Source organism: Carassius carassius, chromosome 20, assembly GCF_963082965.1.
Source record: "Carassius carassius chromosome 20, fCarCar2.1, whole genome shotgun sequence".
In the NCBI taxonomy this organism is placed as follows: domain Eukaryota; kingdom Metazoa; phylum Chordata; class Actinopteri; order Cypriniformes; family Cyprinidae; genus Carassius; species Carassius carassius.
In genome coordinates, this window is record NC_081774.1 from 15,930,799 (window position 1) to 15,953,138 (window position 22,340).

Below are 22,340 nucleotides of genomic sequence, written 5' to 3' on the forward strand. Positions count from 1 at the left end.
ATACGTTACAAATCTACAATCTAAAAGTGTTGAAAAAACAGGACTGAAAAAGCAGAAATATAGAGTTAACAAACTAGCAAGAACTGACCATTTTCAACATGTACAGAAACCTCTATTCATCAGTTCATATAAACGACAACACAGTTTAAACAGTTCACAGACATAGTAAAATTACTTTTTTCTCTTCAAAAATATCAAAATAAATCCTCTTATTCTATAAAACTATCATGCCTTGGTTAAATTGATTGCATAGAAATGTAGTGACAAATAATAATTAAAAAAAGTTCAAACCATTTAACTTATTTCAAGTACAATAACGATTTTAAGTAGATACAGACATGGACTCGTCTTTTTGAAGACCTGAGAGGTCAAAGAGTGAAAATGATCCTCGTTTTGAAATGACTATGGCACACACACCGTTATCGTAGGATCAAAACAGGAGCTTTTTAAGATGCCAGACGACATGGAATGTTTGCTGCATATTTTCTAAGCCCATGCAGTGCAAAAAAGACGTTTGTTCTTCTATCATATCTATAATTAAACATGCGACTGGACACAGTTTGTGGACAAAACAAAACGAAACAAAAAAACAGCATATGTGGTATGTGCAACCATTAGCATGTATTACAAAGAAAAAATATATATACATATCACAGAATGTGTCGCATCATTAGCCCTGTGTAAGGTGATGTCCAATGTATCTCCCCACTGTTGTTCTTCATAGTGTGATGGGTAACTACTACAGCATGGACCGGATCAGTGTTTCACACCTCTGTTTCCTGCTCTTTCCATCAATCCAAGCCACCCTTTTAGCTTAAGTTACAAAAATATATACAACTTATAATCATATTAAATATCTAAAGAAGAACATAATCTCTGTTCGCGTGGCATCTGATCAGTTTAAACTTGAGGAAGCGTCCTCAACCAGGCTGGCGTGTGCCCTTCAACCATCTAGATGTCACATCTGGAGATGCGTTCTCCTGTAGATGTGGCTTTGCAGGCGGTGAGGACTATCGGACAGAGTTCCTGTGGCTCTACAGACATGCTCAGCGTGAGCGAGTTCTTGTTGGAGATCATCAAGCCATCCTGGTCTTCAGCCTCCATGTCCTCACATAAGCCGCTGAGGTTTTGGTTCTGTATCAGGATTGTGTCCTTATCGTCTGCAGGGCTTCCTCTGCTGCTGGAGCAGTCCATGGCCTCCGCTTCTCCTCCTTCAGATGGGACCAGAGACGAGCAGTCCTCTAACGCTCCCTCTTCCTCCTGTCTTGCAGCTTGTGGTTTGTACGGAGGGATCTCAGTAACAGCGTACTTCTTAGCCCAGCTGCTCAATGCTTTCTGCTTGGTTTCACCGCTGGGCTGTCCAGCCTCGCTTTTGGACGTGGGGTGAGATGAGAAGAAGACATCCGAGTGGGGCAGCAGGGGAGAGACGGGGAGCGAGTAGCACTGACGACCGGGCAGCTGCCAGGTCTCCGGCCAGGATGGGAAGCAGTTGTTTCCGGAGGCTCCCGTGCTGATGTTGGGGTGAGGCTGGTATGAGCTTTGACTGGCGTGAGGTGAGTGCAAATCAAACATGAGCGAGAAGACCGACTTGCTGGGCATGTCGTAAAACTTGATCTTGCCGCCTTTTAAGTCCTCTCTGGCACTGAAAGGGTTGACTTTGGGATGGCCGTGGATGAAGCCCATGGGTCCTGGGTTGTAGTACGGGTCCTGGACGTTCACTTTGCGATTAGGCTTACGAGAGAAAATGTCAGACTGGCTACGGGAAAGCCAGATGTTTCGACGTGGACGGGGGGACTTGGGTGGAATCTTGTCATCCTGAAAAACAAGAGGATTTAACCTCTTTATACCCTTTTCACCTGGACCTAGAACAACAATAATAGAGGCATGAGGCACATTGGGTAACATGAGATGAATAAATGCTTTACAAGTATTGTTCATTATTAATAGTCATTTCTGTACTAAAACATTTTAACATTGTAGCTCAATATAAATTAACATCCACTACCATTCCAAAGTTCATTTTATTTTATTTTATTTTATTCAGCAGAGATGCATTAAACTGATCAACAGTGACATTTCAAATGATACAAAAGATTTTAGTGCAAATAAACACCGTTCTTTGTGCTTACCTGAAAATAGTAAAAACCATTTCCACAAAATTATAAAAAAGACAACGGTTTCAAATATTGATAATAAGTAATGTTTCTTAAGCAGCCAATCAGCATATAAGAAAAAATTATATTCTAAAATATATTAGAATAGAGAGTTATTTTAAAATCGCAAGCACATTTGACGATATTACTGTTTTTGCTGTATTTTTGATCAAATAAATAAAGCTTGGTGAGCATAAGAGACTTTTCAAATACATGGAAAAAAATCGTATCGACCCCAAACCTTTGGAATGGTACTGCATATTAATAAATACTGTAAGAACAGATATTTGCCCTTAGTTTATGATTATACCAAATACAGTACCTAATATACTGATATTTATTCATTTATTTGACAAGTGTAAACACTGTAGCACTATCAAAACATTGCTGTGTTAGTCTGAGCCCACTGGCTCAACCAATAGATTGAGTTTGGAGCGTTGACCAATGGCAGATGCAAGAAATGTCCCGAAAACCTGTTTAAAAACAAGATTTTTGCTAGTCACCAAATAGTATTGACACTTTTAAGCCTGAAAGAATAATCTTGAACACTAGGGGGTGACAAAATCTGTAATATTCAATTGAATATGTGGAAGACAAAGCGCTTAACCATGTTTAACATCTCCAAACTCAAAAGCATACAGCAGCACTGCTTCATTTAAAGATTTCAGCATTTAAACACTTCAGAAACTGAGCATTACAAGGTTGGCAGTTTACAAGTTTTATAAAATATTTTGTAGTTTAGGGTCAATTCAATGCTTGTTGGCTGAATAAAAGTTTTAATATCTTTCTCTGACACGACACCAGACTTTTGTATTGTAGTGTATCTGAAGCATGAGGCTCAGTGAGGCTCTAATCTTTTCAAGCCACACATTGTTTTGTGACTTATTTCTTGTTTGTTCAGGATATGAAATAGCACTAAACGGAAACTGGGCTTTGAGATTGCAAAGAAGAGAAGAAGAAAGTAAAAGCTGTGCATTAGAAGTAATTCTCACAAGGAAAGAACATCCAATCCATAAAGCTCATAGACAAGATAGCGTTACGGTTTCCAATCCTGTTAGTTTTCCAGTCTCCTTGTTCTTGGAACTCATTGGCCCTGCGCTATTACATGGAAAGTGAGTGCTGGATGGTATGAGCAAAGCCCCAGGGGGCGACAGGATGTACTAGCTCTCTGTCAAAGCAACTCACATCAAAGATGTGTTCAAAGCACATCAAAGCTTTTGGTTTAGTGTCAGAAATAGTGAACGAAATACTATGCCACGGACACCTGTAATTTTCATCATCATATTGACAGTTTGCAGGTTAGACAAATCAATACTGGGAGTGAAATAAACATGTTTGTGCAAGTGTGTGAATAAACACACCTTTAGGCAAGGGTTTTTTCTCCACCTCTCCAGCGGTTAGTAGCATTCTCTCCCTCTCGGATTCGTCGGCTTTCAGCTTTCTCTGGATTTCTTCCAGCCTCTTTACTATATCTGGGAACGAGGGCCTGAGCTTTGGATCCATCTGGGATATAAGTGGAGGCAACAAGAACATAAAAACACATCAGCATCTAAATCTGGGGGAAGCACCATGTTCTCACTTCTGTTCTAAGAATGCTACACTGCACATATATTAAAGTGGGACAGTTTCATTTTCATGGTGAAAACACCTAACAGTGTTGTAGTTGCTCATCTGTTGATAAACTCAAATGAAATCAGTAAAATTATTTTTATATAATTATTATATTATATTGTATTATATTAAGCAAAATGGTTGCACAACAATTCAAAACCATGGGGTCAATAAGACCTATGTAAAGCATTTTAGGGTTTTAGTTTCCATATGGTATTATGTCATGGATACTTGGGATATTTATAAGCGATGCTGTTCCTTGTTTGTGGAGATTTATTTTAGCCTCTGGGTTTTGAAAACTGTAATAACATAAAATCTAAACAGTTTGGGGGTGATAAAAGGCTGCATTAATTTGACATAAAATACAGTGAAAACAGCGACAGTTAGTGCTCAAGACACATTTCTTATTATTATCAGTTGAAAATAATAAAAATAAACAATAATAAATATTGTCTGCTTAAATATTTTTAAGCCACAATCCATTTTTCATTCAGTATTCTAAAATGAACATTTATCTAAATTGTTAATCATTTTGATCTTTTATTAAAAAAAAAAAAAAAAAAAAAAAATGTATCCTTTCATTGGATAATAAGAATTTTAAATGGGGGGGGGCGGGGGGTATCATAATATACATGGTTTTATTGAACGGATAAATTACTATGTAATATGCCTATACATAATATGAACATAACCAACTTAAAGGTGGGGTAAGTGATTTCTGGTAGCCAATGCTGACATTTGAAATCACTAAAACAAACATGCCTTTACTCCAAAAGGGTCTCGCCCCTATTGTTATATCTACACCCCACACATACGTACGCAAACCAGGCAACGATTAGTTCTGTGAAATGAAGCAAAACCAATGTTAAAGCGTTTGTCCACTGGACGGGAGTGGCACGGCGTGACAAAATAGATATATATATATACACATATCTATGGTCTACACTGGATGCAGCACAGCACTACACAACAAATCCCAGAACGAAAACTACTGCTGCGTTCTATTTATAATGTATGGACATAGATTTCAAATTATTTTCAACAGTTGCTTTGTCGCGTTCAGTGTACTAGACAGAATTTAGCTGTTGCGGCCCAGACAACCCGAATCAGTTTTCTACAGCGTACCCCGCCTTTAAGTACATTATGTATTATAACAAATACATGCAGAGGGCGCCAACGGCCTGGTGACGTTTCACTTTACAGTGTGATTAAACAACATTTAAATCCATTACGTTTTAATATTTTGTCACATGCAAACTCATATAAAATTATTTACATGGCAAATTTAGTGAGAATGCACACTGTTTTCCCAGATGAACGTTATGCAATTAAAATTCACACCATATACAGAGGTAGAGTTTAACCCCTTTCACACACACAGACTTTACTGGTAAATTACCGGTAAGTTACAATTAAGAGATCATCTGTGAACAGGACCTTTTCAAAAATCTCTGCCATTCTCTGCCAGCAGGAGGTGCTTTTAGAGCGGCAGAGGTTTCCACTATAATGGCTGTACACAAAGCAACGATTCACTCACAAATGCTGCTTTATTAGGCATAATATGCGAGATAAAATGAAATTGACATCGAAAAGTTTCCTTCAGAGATACAGTGATATAAAAAATTTTGCGCCGAGTTTTGATTTTGATAGGTGCAGTGTTTATGTTTATTCAACGAAATCAAAGCCTTTTGAAAATCAATTTGTGGCAGTCATTTCTGATATTGTGGTGGGCCGCCACAAATAAATGTATGGGAAAAATGAAACACTGAAGTGGATCAAAACCTTTAATCAAGTTGTTCTATAACCTAAAACCAAAATGCGTTCTTGACTTAGGATAACTTTGATTAACTTTTTTGATCCACTTCAAATGTTGACTACTGTATTTGGCGCCTTCTCAAAAGTACTACAAGATTCACTAATGGACTGATACATAGAAACTCACATTGCAACAGTTGAAGGCAAGCTGTATGAAGTCTGAAGGACAATCTCCAACCATGTGCTGGAAGGCGTGATAATCTAAGCCAAAGTTCTGCAAGGAGCAAAAGTGGAGGTAAATGTCACACTCAGGGCAAATGGTTTTTAACGCCTACCATAACAAGTGATGTAGTTTCAAAGTTTCAAAACATTTATTGGAGAGGTTTAAAACAGTGAATTACTGCTCACTTCAGTGCGTGGTAGGTAGTCAGGGTCAGCCTGTATCCTTGCAATTATCTCACACAAAATAATGCCATACGAAAAGACATCAGCCTAGAAATGAATACAGAGAAATGATAACGTGTTCTGAAAGCTTCTGGCAAGAAACTAGTCTTGTGATAGTGCTGAGTGTCAACTGCAACTGAGGATCTAACCTTCTCGTTATACGGCTCATCTCTCAACACTTCTGGAGCCATCCAGAATGGGGATCCCACCACAGACAGCTTCTCCCCCTCATATCTGAACACAGAATAATGGTCAAAACACACTGTATAAATACAGGCACTTAAGAACTTACAAAGACTAAATGCACCCGGAAGTTCAGCTGAGGCAGCAGTACTTTGAAAAGGGAAGTGTTTGAAGAATGTGTGCTGAATAGGGAAGGGGTGACCAGTTGATCAACAACAGGACTACTCCATTATCTTTGTCAAATTTTCCCCTTTTTTAGTTTCAATGTTTTTAGCACCAGTGCTTTAAATAGAACTTTTGTCAGACCGTTTTACACAACATTGTCTTGCACGTTTGCATGAGCACGAATGCAGCATTTACAGCACATTCAAAGGGAAAGTTCAACCAGAAATTTAAATTCTGTAATCAATTATAGATATCTTCGTTCAGTTTTAAAACACAAATGAAAATATTTTTAATAAAACCGGTCTTAACAGACATGAACAGATGTTATTTGATAAGACAATTTAGGCTTGACATGTGAGAACAAACCTCATTGGTTTTTGCCAAAGCTCAAACTTATTGCATGACATACAAAAAACAAACCTTGCTTTCGCACATCGAGCAAGCATGTTTGACCTTACACGTTTACATATTTTTTGATGTGCTCTATTGTATGCGTGTTCGCTATTTTCATATGTGTATAAAAGTCTACATTAAATCCATTCATAATATTTTGATTAAACAAATTCATGTGGGTTACTTTAACAATGTCTTTATTTTTGAAGGGTCAAAGTTTTGGTTGAGTGGATATTAAATGGATGGACAGGAACGTTACAAAAAAAAATTTCAGTGGATGGTTTAGTTCAATTTTTTATCTCTGGTTGAACCAACCCTTTAAAATTGTGTGTAGGTTTAAAAAAGAAGCAAATTTAACAAGTTGCTTGAGACCCCTGCAATCGGCTTTATCCTGTCAAGCTCAGTCCAGCTGCTTTTTAAAGCACATGTTATGTAAGCATTAACGAGAAAAATGAGTCCTCTGTGGTCCAGTGAACCTGAAATCCATCTAATTACACAGAGATTCCAGTTTATAGAGATTAATTGACTAGTTGTTCAGGTTACTAAATCAACTAATCGTTTTTATTGAAAATATCACACTTGTAGTGAGGAGGTCATGGGAGAGGAAGGGTCTTGAGCTGCTCTGGTATTATTAGCCCTCTTTAAAGTTGACTTTGGATGGTATGTTCCCATCCAAATCAAATAGCACCACCCCCTGTCAGTACTGCTTGCATCTCACCATTGCTTCCTTTCAGACTGCCATAAACAAAACAGAAGGATGCCCATTCTCTTGCTATAATAATCATAGGCAACAGAGTGAAATTAGTGCATGACTTACTTATTTTGTAAGTCTCTACGTTGCCTTTTACTCACTCATGACTGGGGATTTTCTCAGCAAGGCCAAAGTCTCCGACGATCGCGGTGAAGCCATTCTCATCAGACTTGATCAGGCAGTTCTGAGAGAACATCAAAAGGAAAGAATCAGTAACTAGAAGAACATATTGCTCCTCCCACAGGATACCTTACACTCGAGATTCAGTCAATTAGAATCCCTTAAACAGAAAGTAATGATGTAGTGAGGAAAGCCATGGGGGTGATTCCCACAGGGTATAATTATGGGAAGTCCCACAAGTGCTTAGGAGAGAACGCAACAGCTGGAGGTAGAGACAGCATGTCAGCACATGCCACCATCAAGAGCACTGTGAAAACTAAATCAAAGCACCGGTTTCAATAACAGTCTTCTTGTTGATAAAGTTGCATCATTAAACCCACAGGACAAGTGTACCTCCAGTTCATTCTGTAATTGCCATCTTCATAAAGCTAATAAAATCATGCAATGTAATGACTATTTATGATATTACATACACTAACACAACTGTTTAAAATTGTGGTTCCAGTAAAAAAATAATAATAATACATACATACATATACACACACACACACACACACACACACACACACACACACACACACACACACACACACACACATACACCCCTTTATTCAGCAATGAAGCATTATATTTGTTAACAGTAAAGGCATTTATAATGTTACAAAGACTTCCCTCTCAAATAAATAATTATTTGATAACTTTTGAACCATCTATTCATGAAAAACTCATGAAAAAAGGTAGCTTTCCAACTTTGACGTTCAATGTTTTCAACATTGATAATAACAATAATAATTCTTGAGCACGAAATCCATACTAGAATGATCTCAAAAGGATCATATGACACTCAAGACTGGAGTAATCGCTGAAAATTCAGCTGTCTCTTCACAGGAATAAATTATACTTTAAAATATACTGAAATAGAAAATGTCATGATTACAGGCAAAAAAGTCCTGTACCTTGGAAGTGAGATCTCTGTGAAAAATGCCCCTGGAGTGTAGGTAACTGAGGCCCATGGCGATTTCTAAGGCCAGTTTGACCCGTGTGGCCCAGCTCAGGTACTTATTGCTGTCCAGCAGCTGCTCCAAGTTGCCACCATTAATATACTGAAAAAAAGAGAAGACATATCATGTGACAAATATCATTGTCTACATCTATTTGTAGCCCTAAAATGCTCCATATTGTATTCAAGAGGGTACAATAGATACGATGATGGGTTAAATTTGACTGGGTAATCAAAAACAAGTAATGCACAAAACTCTGAATCTGATTAAACAATTAACTGATATGTACAACAATAATGTGCAATAATGAAATCTGAAGCAACTTTAATCTTTGCATCATGGGGATCATATTTATATTGATGGTCACAGTACTTTGTGTTTACAATACCGAAGTGAATCCAATCAGTTTCCTGTGGGTAAAAGTATTCCATGCCAACTCTCAAGTGGATTGGTTTTCGAGGCACAAAAGCGTGCAAATTAGCAGAGCCCAGCAGGAGCCCTTTAAGTGCTTCTGTTTCACGTAGTGAATTTGCATGACAGTACCATCTGATAATTAGGCAATTATTCTGCAAGAGACATTAACTATTCTTTTGCAGCAGTGAATGGTTTATGTCTGATTAACTTTAAAACAAGTCTTTGAGAGATTAGCGTATGTGGCACACATGCTACTAACTAGGAGCCGGATGCATTCACCAAGGGGCACTGGTCTCAACAGCATCCTAATTTTGGGTTGCCTGAAATGATCTGTCCTGACAGATAAAGGGCTCCACATTTAGCTAACAAAATTAGCCACAGCTGACTAAACAGAGAAGACCTTGGCACGGGGTCAGCATGGTGAGGTATCAAGAGGCAGACAAAAAGGCTGCGTAGAAATGACAGCACCTTCCAGTTTCCCATAAAGCTTTGGTGCCGTGTCCCGACTCAAGCTGTCAACAGACCTACTCCTTGGCCCTTCATCCATTTTAATGGCTGCTACCATATGAGTGAGTAAAATAACCAAACAGGGTTAGAGCCTTTGTAGTCTAAGGACTCACATTTGCAGGCAAAGGTAGAATCTTGATGTTCAACTCACTCTAGTTATTCTCTCAAAATCTGCTGTCCACAGCAATACCTTGAGATCAACATTTACAAAAAACACCAGCAAACATCTAATTATCTGAATTATCTGAATTCCCCACAAAATGAACACTTAGCCCTGTCCCAACTGGCACACTCAGCCATCTCGGTCCTCCAATGAGTCAACACTTTCCTGCATGGGATTTTATTGGCTAATAATACACTGTAAAGCTCAACAAAAATGTCAAGGATGCATAAGCATAATCTAATTTTCAGTTATCAATCTTGTTTTTAGAAACAAACCATTTGCAAGCAGCTGTAATTAATTTTGTAAGCAAAAGTGGGTGAAGGGGAGCTTAGGAAAAGCTACACGTGGCAAGTATGAAGACCGGGACATTTGTACATGGTATACGGTCAGCTAAGCCAAATCTGGCTGGTAGTTCCATCTAATCCCATTTCCCCCTCTTCTTACAGATCTGATCTCATGCACAACATCAATCGTGAATGCAGGTCAGGAAATCTTTCATTTGGAAGTGCTCCGTTGGCTTCATCTTTCAGTGGGTTAAAGCTAATCCTACTGTACATCACACCATTTGGTCAGCGTTGACTATCTGATGTACTGCCAGACTGATTTAATGGAACAAAAAGGAGTAGCCCAGGTTAGGTCTAAAGCTGTGCTACTTCAGGTGATTAGGTGACTGATGTGTATGCCTATATAGAGCTAATCCTCTTGGTGAAACCGTAACTTTGAGTGTGTTGGGTGCTGATGCAGGTTAGAACAAAGGATGGAAACCTTCCTGCGGGGCTGATTTCATAACTGTTGAGTGATGAGAGAGCTCATTTAATACACGGTCAACTCACTCAGCGGCTCTTAAATGAAGTGTCTGTATGAGAAAAAAAAATGAATGGGAATTCCTAACAGCATGAGCAACATATGGCCTCAGTGGCTTTGAAAAAATAGTATAATCCCTCAGCAGGCCAGTGATTACCACTGCACTAATACTTCTTTCTGTCAACACGCATCAAGAGCAAAGGTCACAGGGCACAGTATGAACAAGTGACCTTCAATGATTTAAACTACAATGGAAATACTAACTGAGGCTTTGTACTTTCTACGGGGAAAAAAAAAAACTAATGTCACATATATAGAACAGGTATCAAAGTCACACCAGAGGCATAGTGTAGTAAACTACTTTATAATCTAAGTTTCCTCCAATGCAGTCCAATCCAAGAAGGCCTGAAGATGACTTAAAAATGATTAGAAAGACAAAACAGAACATTGTTTTGCTGAATACCCACTCACTTACCCACTCAATGAACTTACATTCATTGTGATCTATGCACATTATACCTAAATTTATTTAAATAACTAAGCATTTTATCTATATATAAACTACTTTAAGTTTTAACTGGATTTTTAAACGGACTCATTTCCTGCTTAATAAGTAAACCTCTCTTTCCTGTGAAATCAGAATTCATCTTGACCCTGGACCACAAAAGGGTCAAAAGGTCAAAATTGAGATTTATACATCATCTGAAAGATGAATGAATAAGCTTTCCATTGATATATGTTAGATATATATATGTTTGATATATGTTAGGATTGGGCAATATTTGGGCGAGATAAAATTATTTGAAAATCTGGAATCTGAGGGTGCATAAAACTAAATCTAAATACTGAGAAAATTGCCTTTAAAAGTTGTCCAGATGAAGGTCTTAGTGATGCAGATTACGAATCAAAAATTACGTTTTGATATATTTACAGTAGGAAATTTACAAAATATCTTCATGGAGCATGAGCTTTACTTGTGATTTTTGGCATAAAAGAAAAATCTATAATTTTGACCCATACAATGTATTTTTGGCTATTGCCAAATACCCCAGCGACTTAAGACTGGATTTGTGGTCCAGGGTCACATATAGCACAGTAACATTCATTCGAGCAGTATAATACACCCACACAGTTTGAGATGGTAAAAACACAACATGCCTAAGGGGACTGCCAGTGGGTTCTATAATAGAATATTTCCCCTCGGGCCACTGTGAACAAAGACTAAACTGTTCAAATTCACAGTTGATTCACAGATTTAGGAATCAAAAGGTACACTGCAAGCACTTTTTCCAGCAGTGCAAGTATTATACAAGCATAAATTTAATACAGAACTACTGGTACAAAATGCTATCTTTTGTGTGATGGAGATGTGTGGTGAATGAAGCATATGAGTCTGATGTCACTTACCTCTGTGAGAGCATGGAGTTGACCTTCCTGTACACACACCCCCATAAATCTACAACACCAAAAAAAAACAAAAAAAAAAAGGTTGTTATAATTTTAATGCTCTGAAGCAGCAGCTGTGTTTAAACCGATTTTTAGGATGCCAAAAAAACAAAAAAAACAAAAACAAAGTAAAGGGTCAATGTGCAATCAATGGCATAAGAGCAAATTCAGGATTACTGACTAGAATGAGCTGCTGCTGTTTATACCAGCGCTAACTTTCTCTGAGGCTGCTGTACAATGGGCTTATTTTATGCTCTACATTCATTTCTTGTGTCAAAAATGGGTTTTACAAATGACACCATAAACTCAGACAGGTTTATGGTGCTGTACATCAACACAAGCTATAAAATGTGAGACTGTCTCCAGTCAACTGGAGGGTAAAGCTCTGATGTAAACACAGGCACAATGGCTGAATAAAGGCAAGATCTCCACTGTAAATAATTTTTTTTTTTTTTTTTTTTTAGAAATTCTTTAATACATCTGTAACTTACACTATCATTTAAAAGGTTGGGGTAAGAAAGAAATGAATACTTTTTCAGCAAGTGTTCATCAAATTAATCAAAAGTGATACAGACACTTAAAATGTTACAAAAGATTTCGATTTATATGAATGTTCTTCTTTTAAACTCTCTATTCAAGAATTCTGGCAAATGAATCTGTTTCCAATAAATAAATAATGGTAGTGTATGAATGCATAAATATCCGTCTCAATTTTGATGTCTGATGTGCCACAAATCTTTTTTCTTTTTTCAGAATGTCATCACTTGCAATCAGTCAGAAAGATCAGATTTGAATAATACAGCCGAATTGTATGCACAGTGTGAGGCACACACGATATACACATGCAGTAGCCTTTAACCACTTTGTTCTCAGCAATGACACAATGTATCAATGTCTCTGAATGTCAGCTCACAAGAGTCATTAGACAGGATAAAAATGTGTCTGTGTTTTCAAAGTTATGGCCACATAAAGCCCAGGCCTGGAGTTTATTGCGGGTCTGTGTTGGGATTTCTTCAACAAAGCTCCTGTCTGCACTACGGTCCGTCCACCCCCATTCAATAAGACGTAACAATGGGGTGATTGTAAACCACACACAGACCCTCCCTCTCACGCTTTCATCCACCCACAAGCTTACATTCTGCTCTACAAACAAGCCAAGTATCACAAAAATGGAAGTCATAGCAGACATATTTAAACAGTAAATCATATGTGTACTGCATCATTGTTTGAAAGACAGCTGCTTTATTATTCTGGGTAGCCTTTTGTCACAAAAACACATTGATTCCAGGATTTAAAACATAAATAAATAAAAAATAATAAGGTTAAACTTTATTTTAAGCTGTCCCTGTTACAGTTTAATTATATATTTAAGAACCGAGTAATCTTAATCACCTACATGTACTGACTACAGGTGCATCTCAATAAATTAGAATGTCGTGGAAAAGCATGAAAATCATTTCATTATTGGTCTTATGAAGTATTCTTTGCCGAGATAGTGGATTGGTGGGTTTTTGTTAAATGTAAGCCAAACTCATCACAATTATAGAGAACCAAGACTTAAACTACTTCAGTCTGTGTGCACTGAATTTATTTAATACATGAGTTTCACAATTTGAGTTGAATTACTGACCGACATTATTGAGATGCACCTGTATATGTTACGATTAGGGTTACTTGCATGTAATTATGCATAATTTATTGTTATTACAATAGTAAGTACATGCAAAGTGTAACAAGGACAGCTTAAAGTGTTACTAGGGGTTGCTAGAGAGAGAGAGAGAGAGAGAGAGAGAGAGAGAGAGAGAGAGAGAGAGAGAGAGAGCGAGAGAGAGAGAGAGAGAGAGAGAGAGAGAGCCTCGCGCATATTAATCAATTGACACGATGGTGTCGATGTTTAAATCATTTAAAATGAGAATGTAAGTGTGCTCACCCCATTTTTGTTTGTAAGAAAACATTTGATTAGATTTCATATCGCAATATGTATCGCAGAAAAATTAAATATCGCAATGTTATTTTTCCCAATATCGTGCAGCCCTAGTTTAAACACATATTAACATGTGCTGTTCAGATCTCATCTGTGAGCACACACTATCAGCACCCGGATGATGATGGAATAAATGACTGCTCATATTCCAGAATACAGCATTCGCATTGAATTGACTCGCAAGTGAATGATTTGTCCAGGGTTGTGTTTTTTTTTCTTCTCTCATCGCTGTTGTTGTAATGGCTGGGAAGCCAGAATGCGCATCCATCAACAGAAACACATATTGGCTGAACCCTGTTTGTTTTAGGCCTACATGTTATTTAGCAAACCATATTACCGTGTGTGGTGAACCGAACAGTTCAGGTTTTTTTTTCAGCGAACCGTGCCACCCCTAAGTGTTACCAAAAATAACAAAAAAAAGCTAATAAATAAAATACTGTACATAGGCAACTAAAAATAATAAAAAGATCCAATTCCCCATTTCACCCCCAGATGCAGGTAATCTCAGCTGACAAAACTCACCAGTTCTACACTAAGAAAATGTCAAGAACCAAGAGGACAGCTTTTTGATTTCAATGAAATCTAAACTTAGGATGTAATTTCACTCCATTATTAATGGATTTCTGACCTGATTTCTGTGGAACGAGGAGGAAGAGCTCATCCCTGCTTTTCCATAACAAAGGACAGAAAGATTCACATTGAAAGCAACACTTCCACGGTCTCACTTATTTGAAAGATTGCATTCATTTTGAGCCACTGGCAGTGCATAAAGCGAGACACACTCCTTGTTCAAAGAGTAGGAAACCTAATATTAATATTAAGCTACATCAGCCACTGCTTTATATGAACACTGCAGTCGTGTTTTTCTTTGAAACACATGTTATTTCCATTTTCCCCATTTAGTTACAAGCTTGTTAAATTTAGTTTTATTGGCATCAGCTCCTTAGTTTCTTATTAGCATAAACCACAACTTCAAAACTTCAAAAACCAACTTTATAAAGTAACCGCACAGAGACACACGGCAGCAGAGAACTTTCAAGAAGACTGGGCTGAACTTGCAAAAACTGTCATGGCCTAGGTTTGAGCAGTGCACATTTTGCAATCTGCATGATCATGTTAATCCAATCCAAACAAAGTGTTAACCCAATGTGATAATAGTGTACTGAAAGTAAACCTGAGTATGTTGGGGTGAGAGAGTCTGTTCATGAGTTGAACTTCTCGCAGCATGTTGGCACGATTACTGCTCAGCTTGTTCATCTTTAGAGCCATTACCTGGTCCGAAGCTCTATGGCGCACCTAAAACAAACAAGGAAAATGAGAAATTATCTTTTAGCTTACTTCTGAATTTGAACTAAACCATACAAACAAAGAGTCAGAGGAACTCATTTAAATATTTAAATGCTCCGAACATTCATCTTAAGTTAAAAGAGATACAAGTACTGCAGCTTTTTGTTCAGTGCATCTCGGACCATTGCTTCTCTCACGCTACGCTACTATCCAAAAATTGCACTGGAGAAAGTGAAACCCAAAGCATTAGACCAACAATACCACTGGAAGTGCCTTACATAGCAAATGAGGTCTAAACGTACAGTCATTGTTAAAAATTGTTATTTTTGTAAAAAATACTGCACACTGTACTGCACAACTGACTATTGGCCAAGTACTTTGCAACATTTCTGAAATGTGCCTCTGCAGATCTGTTTTCTAGTTTCCTCTTTGTGCTTTCATCTTGCTGACCAATTAAAAGACATTTAGGAAAAGAAAAATCAACCACAGGATTTCCTCATGAGTAAAAAAATAAAAAAAGAATCATCATATACGTTTGTAAAATGTTGACTTCCTCAAACTGTATGCAGTGATGGAAAGACTCAACACAGGATTACAAGGATTACTCAAAATTCAGTGCTAGGGAACCAAAACATTGAAATCTGTGGTTAACTGCAGTGAATGTTGTATCCCTAACACATAGCAACATTTTATGAGTGTTTGCTTTTACTACAAATGCATTGTGCAGACTGTACTGCAACCGATCTCATTCTGGGGGATCAGCAGCCTATGAAGAGCCCATTTCGTGTGCCCTCCTACAGTGAGAGCCGCCTGTCAGACATGGACCCAGATGCCTCCGCTACAGCACCCAAACTCTCAATCTGTTCTGCTATTATCAAGTCACAGCCTTCTGCCCATGCAACAAATCCAGCATCCTAGGAAAAAGGTTTGGTTCCTCAAATGTAGACGGTTTACAGCATTGAGCAACGTGATTATTTAGGGACTCTGTATATTTTTATATGTTTTTTTTTGAGCTTACCATATGGGTAAAGATTGGAACTCATTTGTTCAAATAAACTGGAAAAGGTTATTCTTGCATTAGCTTTCCAGACAGGTTCTTGCAGACCCCCAACACAGCTGGTATTTGGCTCACAGTATTACTCCTGCCTGCGCCATATGCAGACACCCCCTGCCTGCCATCCTAAAACCATTCACTCTGCTTTAAATCTCAGCCACCTGTGCGGAGAAGGAAATATTCTAAATAGACATAACAAAACAATAACAAGTAGTGCTTATCGATTTTAAGCAGGTCCATGGGTTTAAACTGTAGCTAAACAAGGGCTCCACAATTTTATATTTACACAGAAAAAAAGCTGAAGTACTTCTTGATTTCAATTCACTTTACTTTTCCCCCCACTTTTTAAATAAATAATATATATTCAAACAATTTACTTTTGCCCTTTTTGTCTGAATCTTCCTTTTAAGGAATCTTGTTCTCAATCTTGCTTATACATCTTTTTAGCTTCATGCACCAAAGGCAATACAAATTACTTTTATTATTATTTAAACTGCAAAAAAAAAAAAAAAACTATTTGCATGTGCAATTCAAAGTTCATGAAAGGCTTAAACATTTGCATTTCTTGGACACTCGCTTCATTAAATAAAAACTAAGGTTAAAAGTGAAAGTGCCTGCAAGATGCAAAGTAAAGGGAGATTAATTCTTTCTTGTGAGAGAGTCTACATTATAAAACAAACATCATAAAAGAAAAACCAAACTGGAAAAATTCAATACACCCTTAGAAATCCTGCAAACACTTAGGGGTACAACTTTTCACTTGGGCACTACCCTTAGGGAAATCTTTGTACCTTATTTATTTTAAGGACATGTATTGTAAGAAAAATATTATTTTAATCAGAGACAAATACTGCTCATGAGTAAAAGAGTTCACTGCTATGACAGGAATTGATCTTGGTAATGGTCATCATCATGCACTGTTCTCTCAGGGCTTTTCTGACCTCAAAACTTCATTGAATTATTCACAGAAAATAGGCTACTGTATTACTGATGCTCAGCATCAAGGGCAGTACTCAGTTTAATGCAGGAGGTCATCCGGATTTATGTGCAAAACTAAAAGATTATAAATTACAAACTATAATTAAGACTACAGAGGAAGATGTATTTTGTAAACACCATCCTCATGTTAAAGGAATGGCAATGAATTGACATCTGACACACCAGCCTACTACTTTTGCTTGAAGAACAAAGAGAAATCACAGAAGAAGCACTGACTCTCATAAACTTTGAAAGCTACTTCATGCATGTTACTGGTTAAAGGACTAGCTAAATCTATCCTATCTAAACAGGCTTTTTAACTGACTTTTAATATCTTTATACGACAGGATAAGGGCAAAGAAACAGGAAACTATTGGGGTGAGAAGGAAGGGAATGGGATCAGGACATGAACCAGGCAGGATTTGAACTTCTGTCACTGTCGGCCAATGTCAGGCATTGTTATGCACTACTTTATACCCAAAAGTTTCCAAACAGACTGAGTTTTGCTGCATTTAAACTTTAACCACAATGTTTTATCTTCATTAACTTTGATATCATATCATACTAAGTCATACATTCTCTTTAGCAAACTTAGGGCCTATTCTATTCTTACCTGCACAAGTTAACTTCATATTGCAGTCCAATACCAAGTAATCTATCATCACCGTTAAGCCATCAGCAATTAATTTACATGGCAAAATATGCACACCAATCTGACATTTCAACCTAGATGACAACTCATCAACTGAATCACAAGATTCCCTTAGGAACTTTACAACTAAAGTAATCAAAAGTGGATATGTTTTTCCCTTGCGTTTCATGTATACACGACAATGTTTTCAAAATGATAAGCATTTACACATTTCCGCGAAAATGGCCAAAAACTTTGTATTATGTATGCCAGGCCAGTAGTTGGCGCTGTCACCTTGTTAGTAAACAGTACCTGTAGGGAAGTGACGATTATGTTATATATGATGCATCTCTGCTGTTGGTTGTAATATTGGTGAAGTAAATCCGCACTTTGCTAAAGAAGCGTTATCAAACTCTTGAGTAGCAACAACAGTACCATGTACTCCGCCTATTGTGGTGTATGTTTGACCGTGCTTGCCTTTAAAATTGACACGGTACTGTGCATGTCTACATACCTAACACGTACTAAGCACGTGCGTGACATCACTGTTTTCAAAGATTCCCGTACTGGGTGTTTACACAGAAACGAAAACTATGGTGTTTTTAAAAAACTTGCACCTTGAAGCCCATTTTCTAAAATATGCATTTTTAGTCCCCAAATTGCTATTGCCATGTAAATGAATGGGCAAAACAAAAAGTTAAAATAAAAAGTTAAAAATATTTGGCTAAAAATGGCCCCTAAATCTCCATCTATCTTTGAAAAAAGGCTACACAACTCTGACCTCCTGGTGTGCAAAAACTGTAGGAGTTATCAGACCGCTGAATCATTTAATCATCGTTTTCATTTTCACTTACAACTCAACTCTGCAGGTGGTTTGGTAAGGCCATGTGACTAATAACTGAAATTGAAATGACTTCTTGTCATCACACAACAATCTTACCTTGTAGACCTCTGAAAAAAACCCAGAGCCAATCCGCTCGCAGATGAAGTCATCAAGTCGGGTCAGGCAAGAAAAGGCACTGATGAGGGCCCGGTAAGACGAGGGACACACTCTTTCCAGCGGTGCCGGACTGGTTTCTGCTCCTCCTCCACAATCTGGGTCCTCCAGCCGATTTGGCCGCATGGGGAACCCAGCAATGGAGTTGCGTTTGCTCCGCTCCATTGCTACAGGCGCACAACTAATCTGGTAGAGTATCAATCCCCGGTTCACATTTTTGAATGTCCTTCCCAGACCTAGAAAAGAATAAACAGATAAATAGATAAGTAATACATTGTTAATAATAAGACGTCTCATTATAATACCCATTTTTACAATAACTGTATATATGACTACTTGTAGTATTACTTCTATTTGAGTGAACAATATATAGTGGCGGAAAGCTTAATCCCAAAAATGCTGAACAGAAGTAGCAACAGATTTGTTCTTCTGTATTGGGATGTACATTGAAATCAAAAAAGATCAACGAAAAAGTACAAAAGTAAAAAAGCAGGGTGGAAACCTGTTTTATTCAGTAAGTTGTTGATCGGATGTAGACAGACCTTAATGTGAGTTTGCAGTCTGATGTTTAAAAGGAGGATCATGGTAAAAAAAAAAAAAAATGTGCATAAAACTTGGCTTGAAAATGGATCACCTCGACTACATTTTCTGTAAATGAACACAGAATCAAGCCATTCACACTCATTTCCCTTCATTCGTCACAAAAACACAGGACGGATATGGGATAAACTGTCCCTGCAACATTCCAGTTGTAAGCTTGGGAACAAAATAGAGAAATAAATAACACAAAACTCTGCCAGGATCTAAACACTGCCTTCCCACTCTTACATTCGAGTACCACACCCCAGTAAAAGCCACTTTAAAAGAACCAAACATTCACGCAGGCCTTAGGCTGCTCAACAGCTGGCTCTAGTCACTACAGTGTGATAAATCAACTCAGTCCCCCTCTGATTTCAAAGGTGTAAGGAAGGAGCCAATCATATGGCTAACCTTCAAGAACAATTAATGTGGGGTGGCCTTTTTTTGTTTCCATAAATATTCACAACTAAATTAGGCGATTTACAGTAGAAAGCTACCAAAACTGTTGCACGCTCAGGGAAGGGCAGGACTACTAAAGACAAGCCCTAAAACAGCTGTTTCGGGCATGATTGCAGTGGCAGCATTCCACAGAGCTCTTTTCAAACTTGACCTTTAGTTAGTACAGCCTTAAGGCAAGCCAACATTCAGTGCTCAGCTTACTGCATGATTTGACCCATATACCAAACTCTATTTTCCCAAAATAACACTCTGACCCAGGAAATAAGCTTATCCCAAAAATGATGCACTGGGTGCCAACAAAGGGATTTCACCAAAAAAACGGCAGCTATAACAGTAAGCCGTCTGTACAAAATACACAATAAGTCCTTATTTTTTATCTAAAGTTACTCTAATATTTGATATCCCATGATCTCTTCCAGCCAAAAAGACAAATTCCAAAAGAGGTTGTAATGCCTTCACATTCTACAGGTCATTCTACAGGTATTTTAAATCACGTGATTAGACAATACAACCCCATTTAGATGCTCGCTGATGATGTGAACAGCAGCATGTCTGACATTCCAAAGATTAGAAAAAAAAATGGGACATGAAGGACATGTCCATCGTGTACAAATTTTCAGTTCATACCACACTTCATTTTTTTGCATGCATGCATTTAACATACTGTACAGTAAGGCTGTTTTTTCATGAATCTGCTTAACACCTCAAAATCTGCTCAAGAAGTTGCTAAGTTCTTAGACCCAAATAGGCCTATTAATGACCAGACTTAATACACTTTACAAGGTTAAACACATAATACACTTCACATGTTTAGTATATAGAATTACAATAACGATTTTAACGAAGAGCAAACACGTTAAGGAAACTATAGCAAAGGTTCCTAGCGATCCGGGTGAATTTGCAAACTGCTTTGCACTAATTGTGAGTGTAAGATAAACCAATAACATTAGCACTAATGTTTTTACACTTAGTTACTAGGGAAGCCAGCTCACAGCGGACGCGAAGAACAACTCGGAAGTGCAAGTGTTGCAATCCGAGATCGCATAAATGATGCGGACCGAAAGTGAGCTCGGTTGCTGCAAAGCAAAAAGCACCAGAATACCGCTGAGAATAGTGATCAGGTGCAACTGCATGCTGTCATTAAACTGTTACTCATAGGTGGATACCAAAGCGCACTTAAATTGTTTACTGACACACACGCGCATGCTTATCAAGTTTAACGCACTTTAAAACCAAAAAGAAAACTCCCTATTGATCCAACACAAAGTTCAGTGTCTTACCTGGTCATCAGGTTAGAAAGCGAAGCAAAGATATTTTGGCGGTCCAAATGATTCAGTTAGTCCCATTGCATTTTGCAACAGCAGACGAGGGCCATATACAACAATCCATATATTTACATGCATATATAACTGCTTGTTTTGACCGAGCGTCGGCTAGGCTATATTTGAACTCCAAGACGAATTCAACACAACAAGCACCATGTGAACCTGTTGAAACTTAAGAGCCAGGCTCTTCGCTCAGTTTCTATATCCCTAACTAATTTAACAAGCCGTGAATCTCCAAAGATGTTATTCCATTTAGCGTGAGTGAAAATACAGTAAAGTAAATTCAAGAGGCAACTACTTCCATAAGAGTTGCCTCTCCCCATAGACCGAACTTACGTTTCTATTTGATGGAGACGGGCGTCAACGTCGGCCATAGAGATACAAGCGAACTCTTAAACTGTATTGTTTTGAACCAATCACCAGTGAGGCTGAACGCATTGTGGGCGGTTTTTTGATTGATTGACGTGTCCTTGAGCGAATCAAAATGTTCTCTCAAGGTGTAGCTGTCTAATAATAGGCTTGCTTGTATGGCATACTAGAATACATAAAAATAGATTCCCAATAATAAATAGTTACAAGGTCGTCTTCTAAACATACCTGAATGTTTTAAAATGCATTACGTGCAATTATGGGATCAAAAACAATTGTAAGAACAGTAAACAATTGAGGAAAATGCACTGACAATATTTACATAATTTATTTAGTTAGAAATTGGCTAAGCAAAACGTAAGATTACAGTGCGTAAAATGTTATGAACATAGGATTAATGTAATGATGCCCACTTTTAGCACAGCTGAGCATTCGAATAAAACAAGAAGCAGCTGAATTCCAAATGGAATATTATGGCGCCATCTTTCGGGAAAAAAAGCAGCGATTTTCAAACTTCAGCAGATGACTAGATGCCGACTGTATGTATATGTAACTGTTAACAGACAAAATGGCAATCGTGGAATGATGATAACAACAAGTGTTAAAAATGCAAAAAAATCTATAATTTGATACAATGCACATTTGTGTATATCGCTTTAAAAATATCTATATGGAATTACATCTATAATTATCTTCTCACAATGTAATTGAACATTAAACCTAACCATACCACGAAACCTGTCTCAAACCGTATTTCACCTCAAAGT

At 37.7% G+C, this 22,340-nt stretch overlaps 1 protein-coding gene across 3 annotated transcripts; it reads right to left on the reverse strand.

Moving 5' to 3' along the window:
• Positions 1 to 425: 425 nt before the first annotated feature.
• tesk2 (testis associated actin remodelling kinase 2) lies at positions 426 to 21,589 on the reverse strand. 3 transcript variants are annotated; one of them, XM_059501841.1, is made up of 12 exons: positions 21,160 to 21,374; positions 20,847 to 20,955; positions 18,785 to 19,077; positions 15,069 to 15,190; positions 11,872 to 11,920; positions 8,532 to 8,678; positions 7,557 to 7,639; positions 6,113 to 6,197; positions 5,928 to 6,011; positions 5,707 to 5,793; positions 3,515 to 3,656; positions 426 to 1,862 (listed from the first exon to the last, which is right to left on the reverse strand). In XM_059501841.1, the coding sequence occupies exons 3-12, from the start codon at positions 19,004 to 19,006 to the stop codon at positions 952 to 954; spliced, it is 1,932 nt and encodes a 643-aa protein (XP_059357824.1). In that variant the 5' UTR covers positions 19,007 to 19,077; positions 20,847 to 20,955; positions 21,160 to 21,374; the 3' UTR covers positions 426 to 951. The 3 variants fall into 3 exon arrangements, with proteins under 3 accessions (XP_059357824.1, XP_059357825.1, XP_059357823.1); XM_059501842.1 differs by lacking the exons at positions 20,847 to 20,955; positions 21,160 to 21,374 and adding an exon at positions 21,541 to 21,589; XM_059501840.1 differs by lacking the exon at positions 20,847 to 20,955.
• Between the last annotated feature and the right edge of the window lie 751 nt (positions 21,590 to 22,340).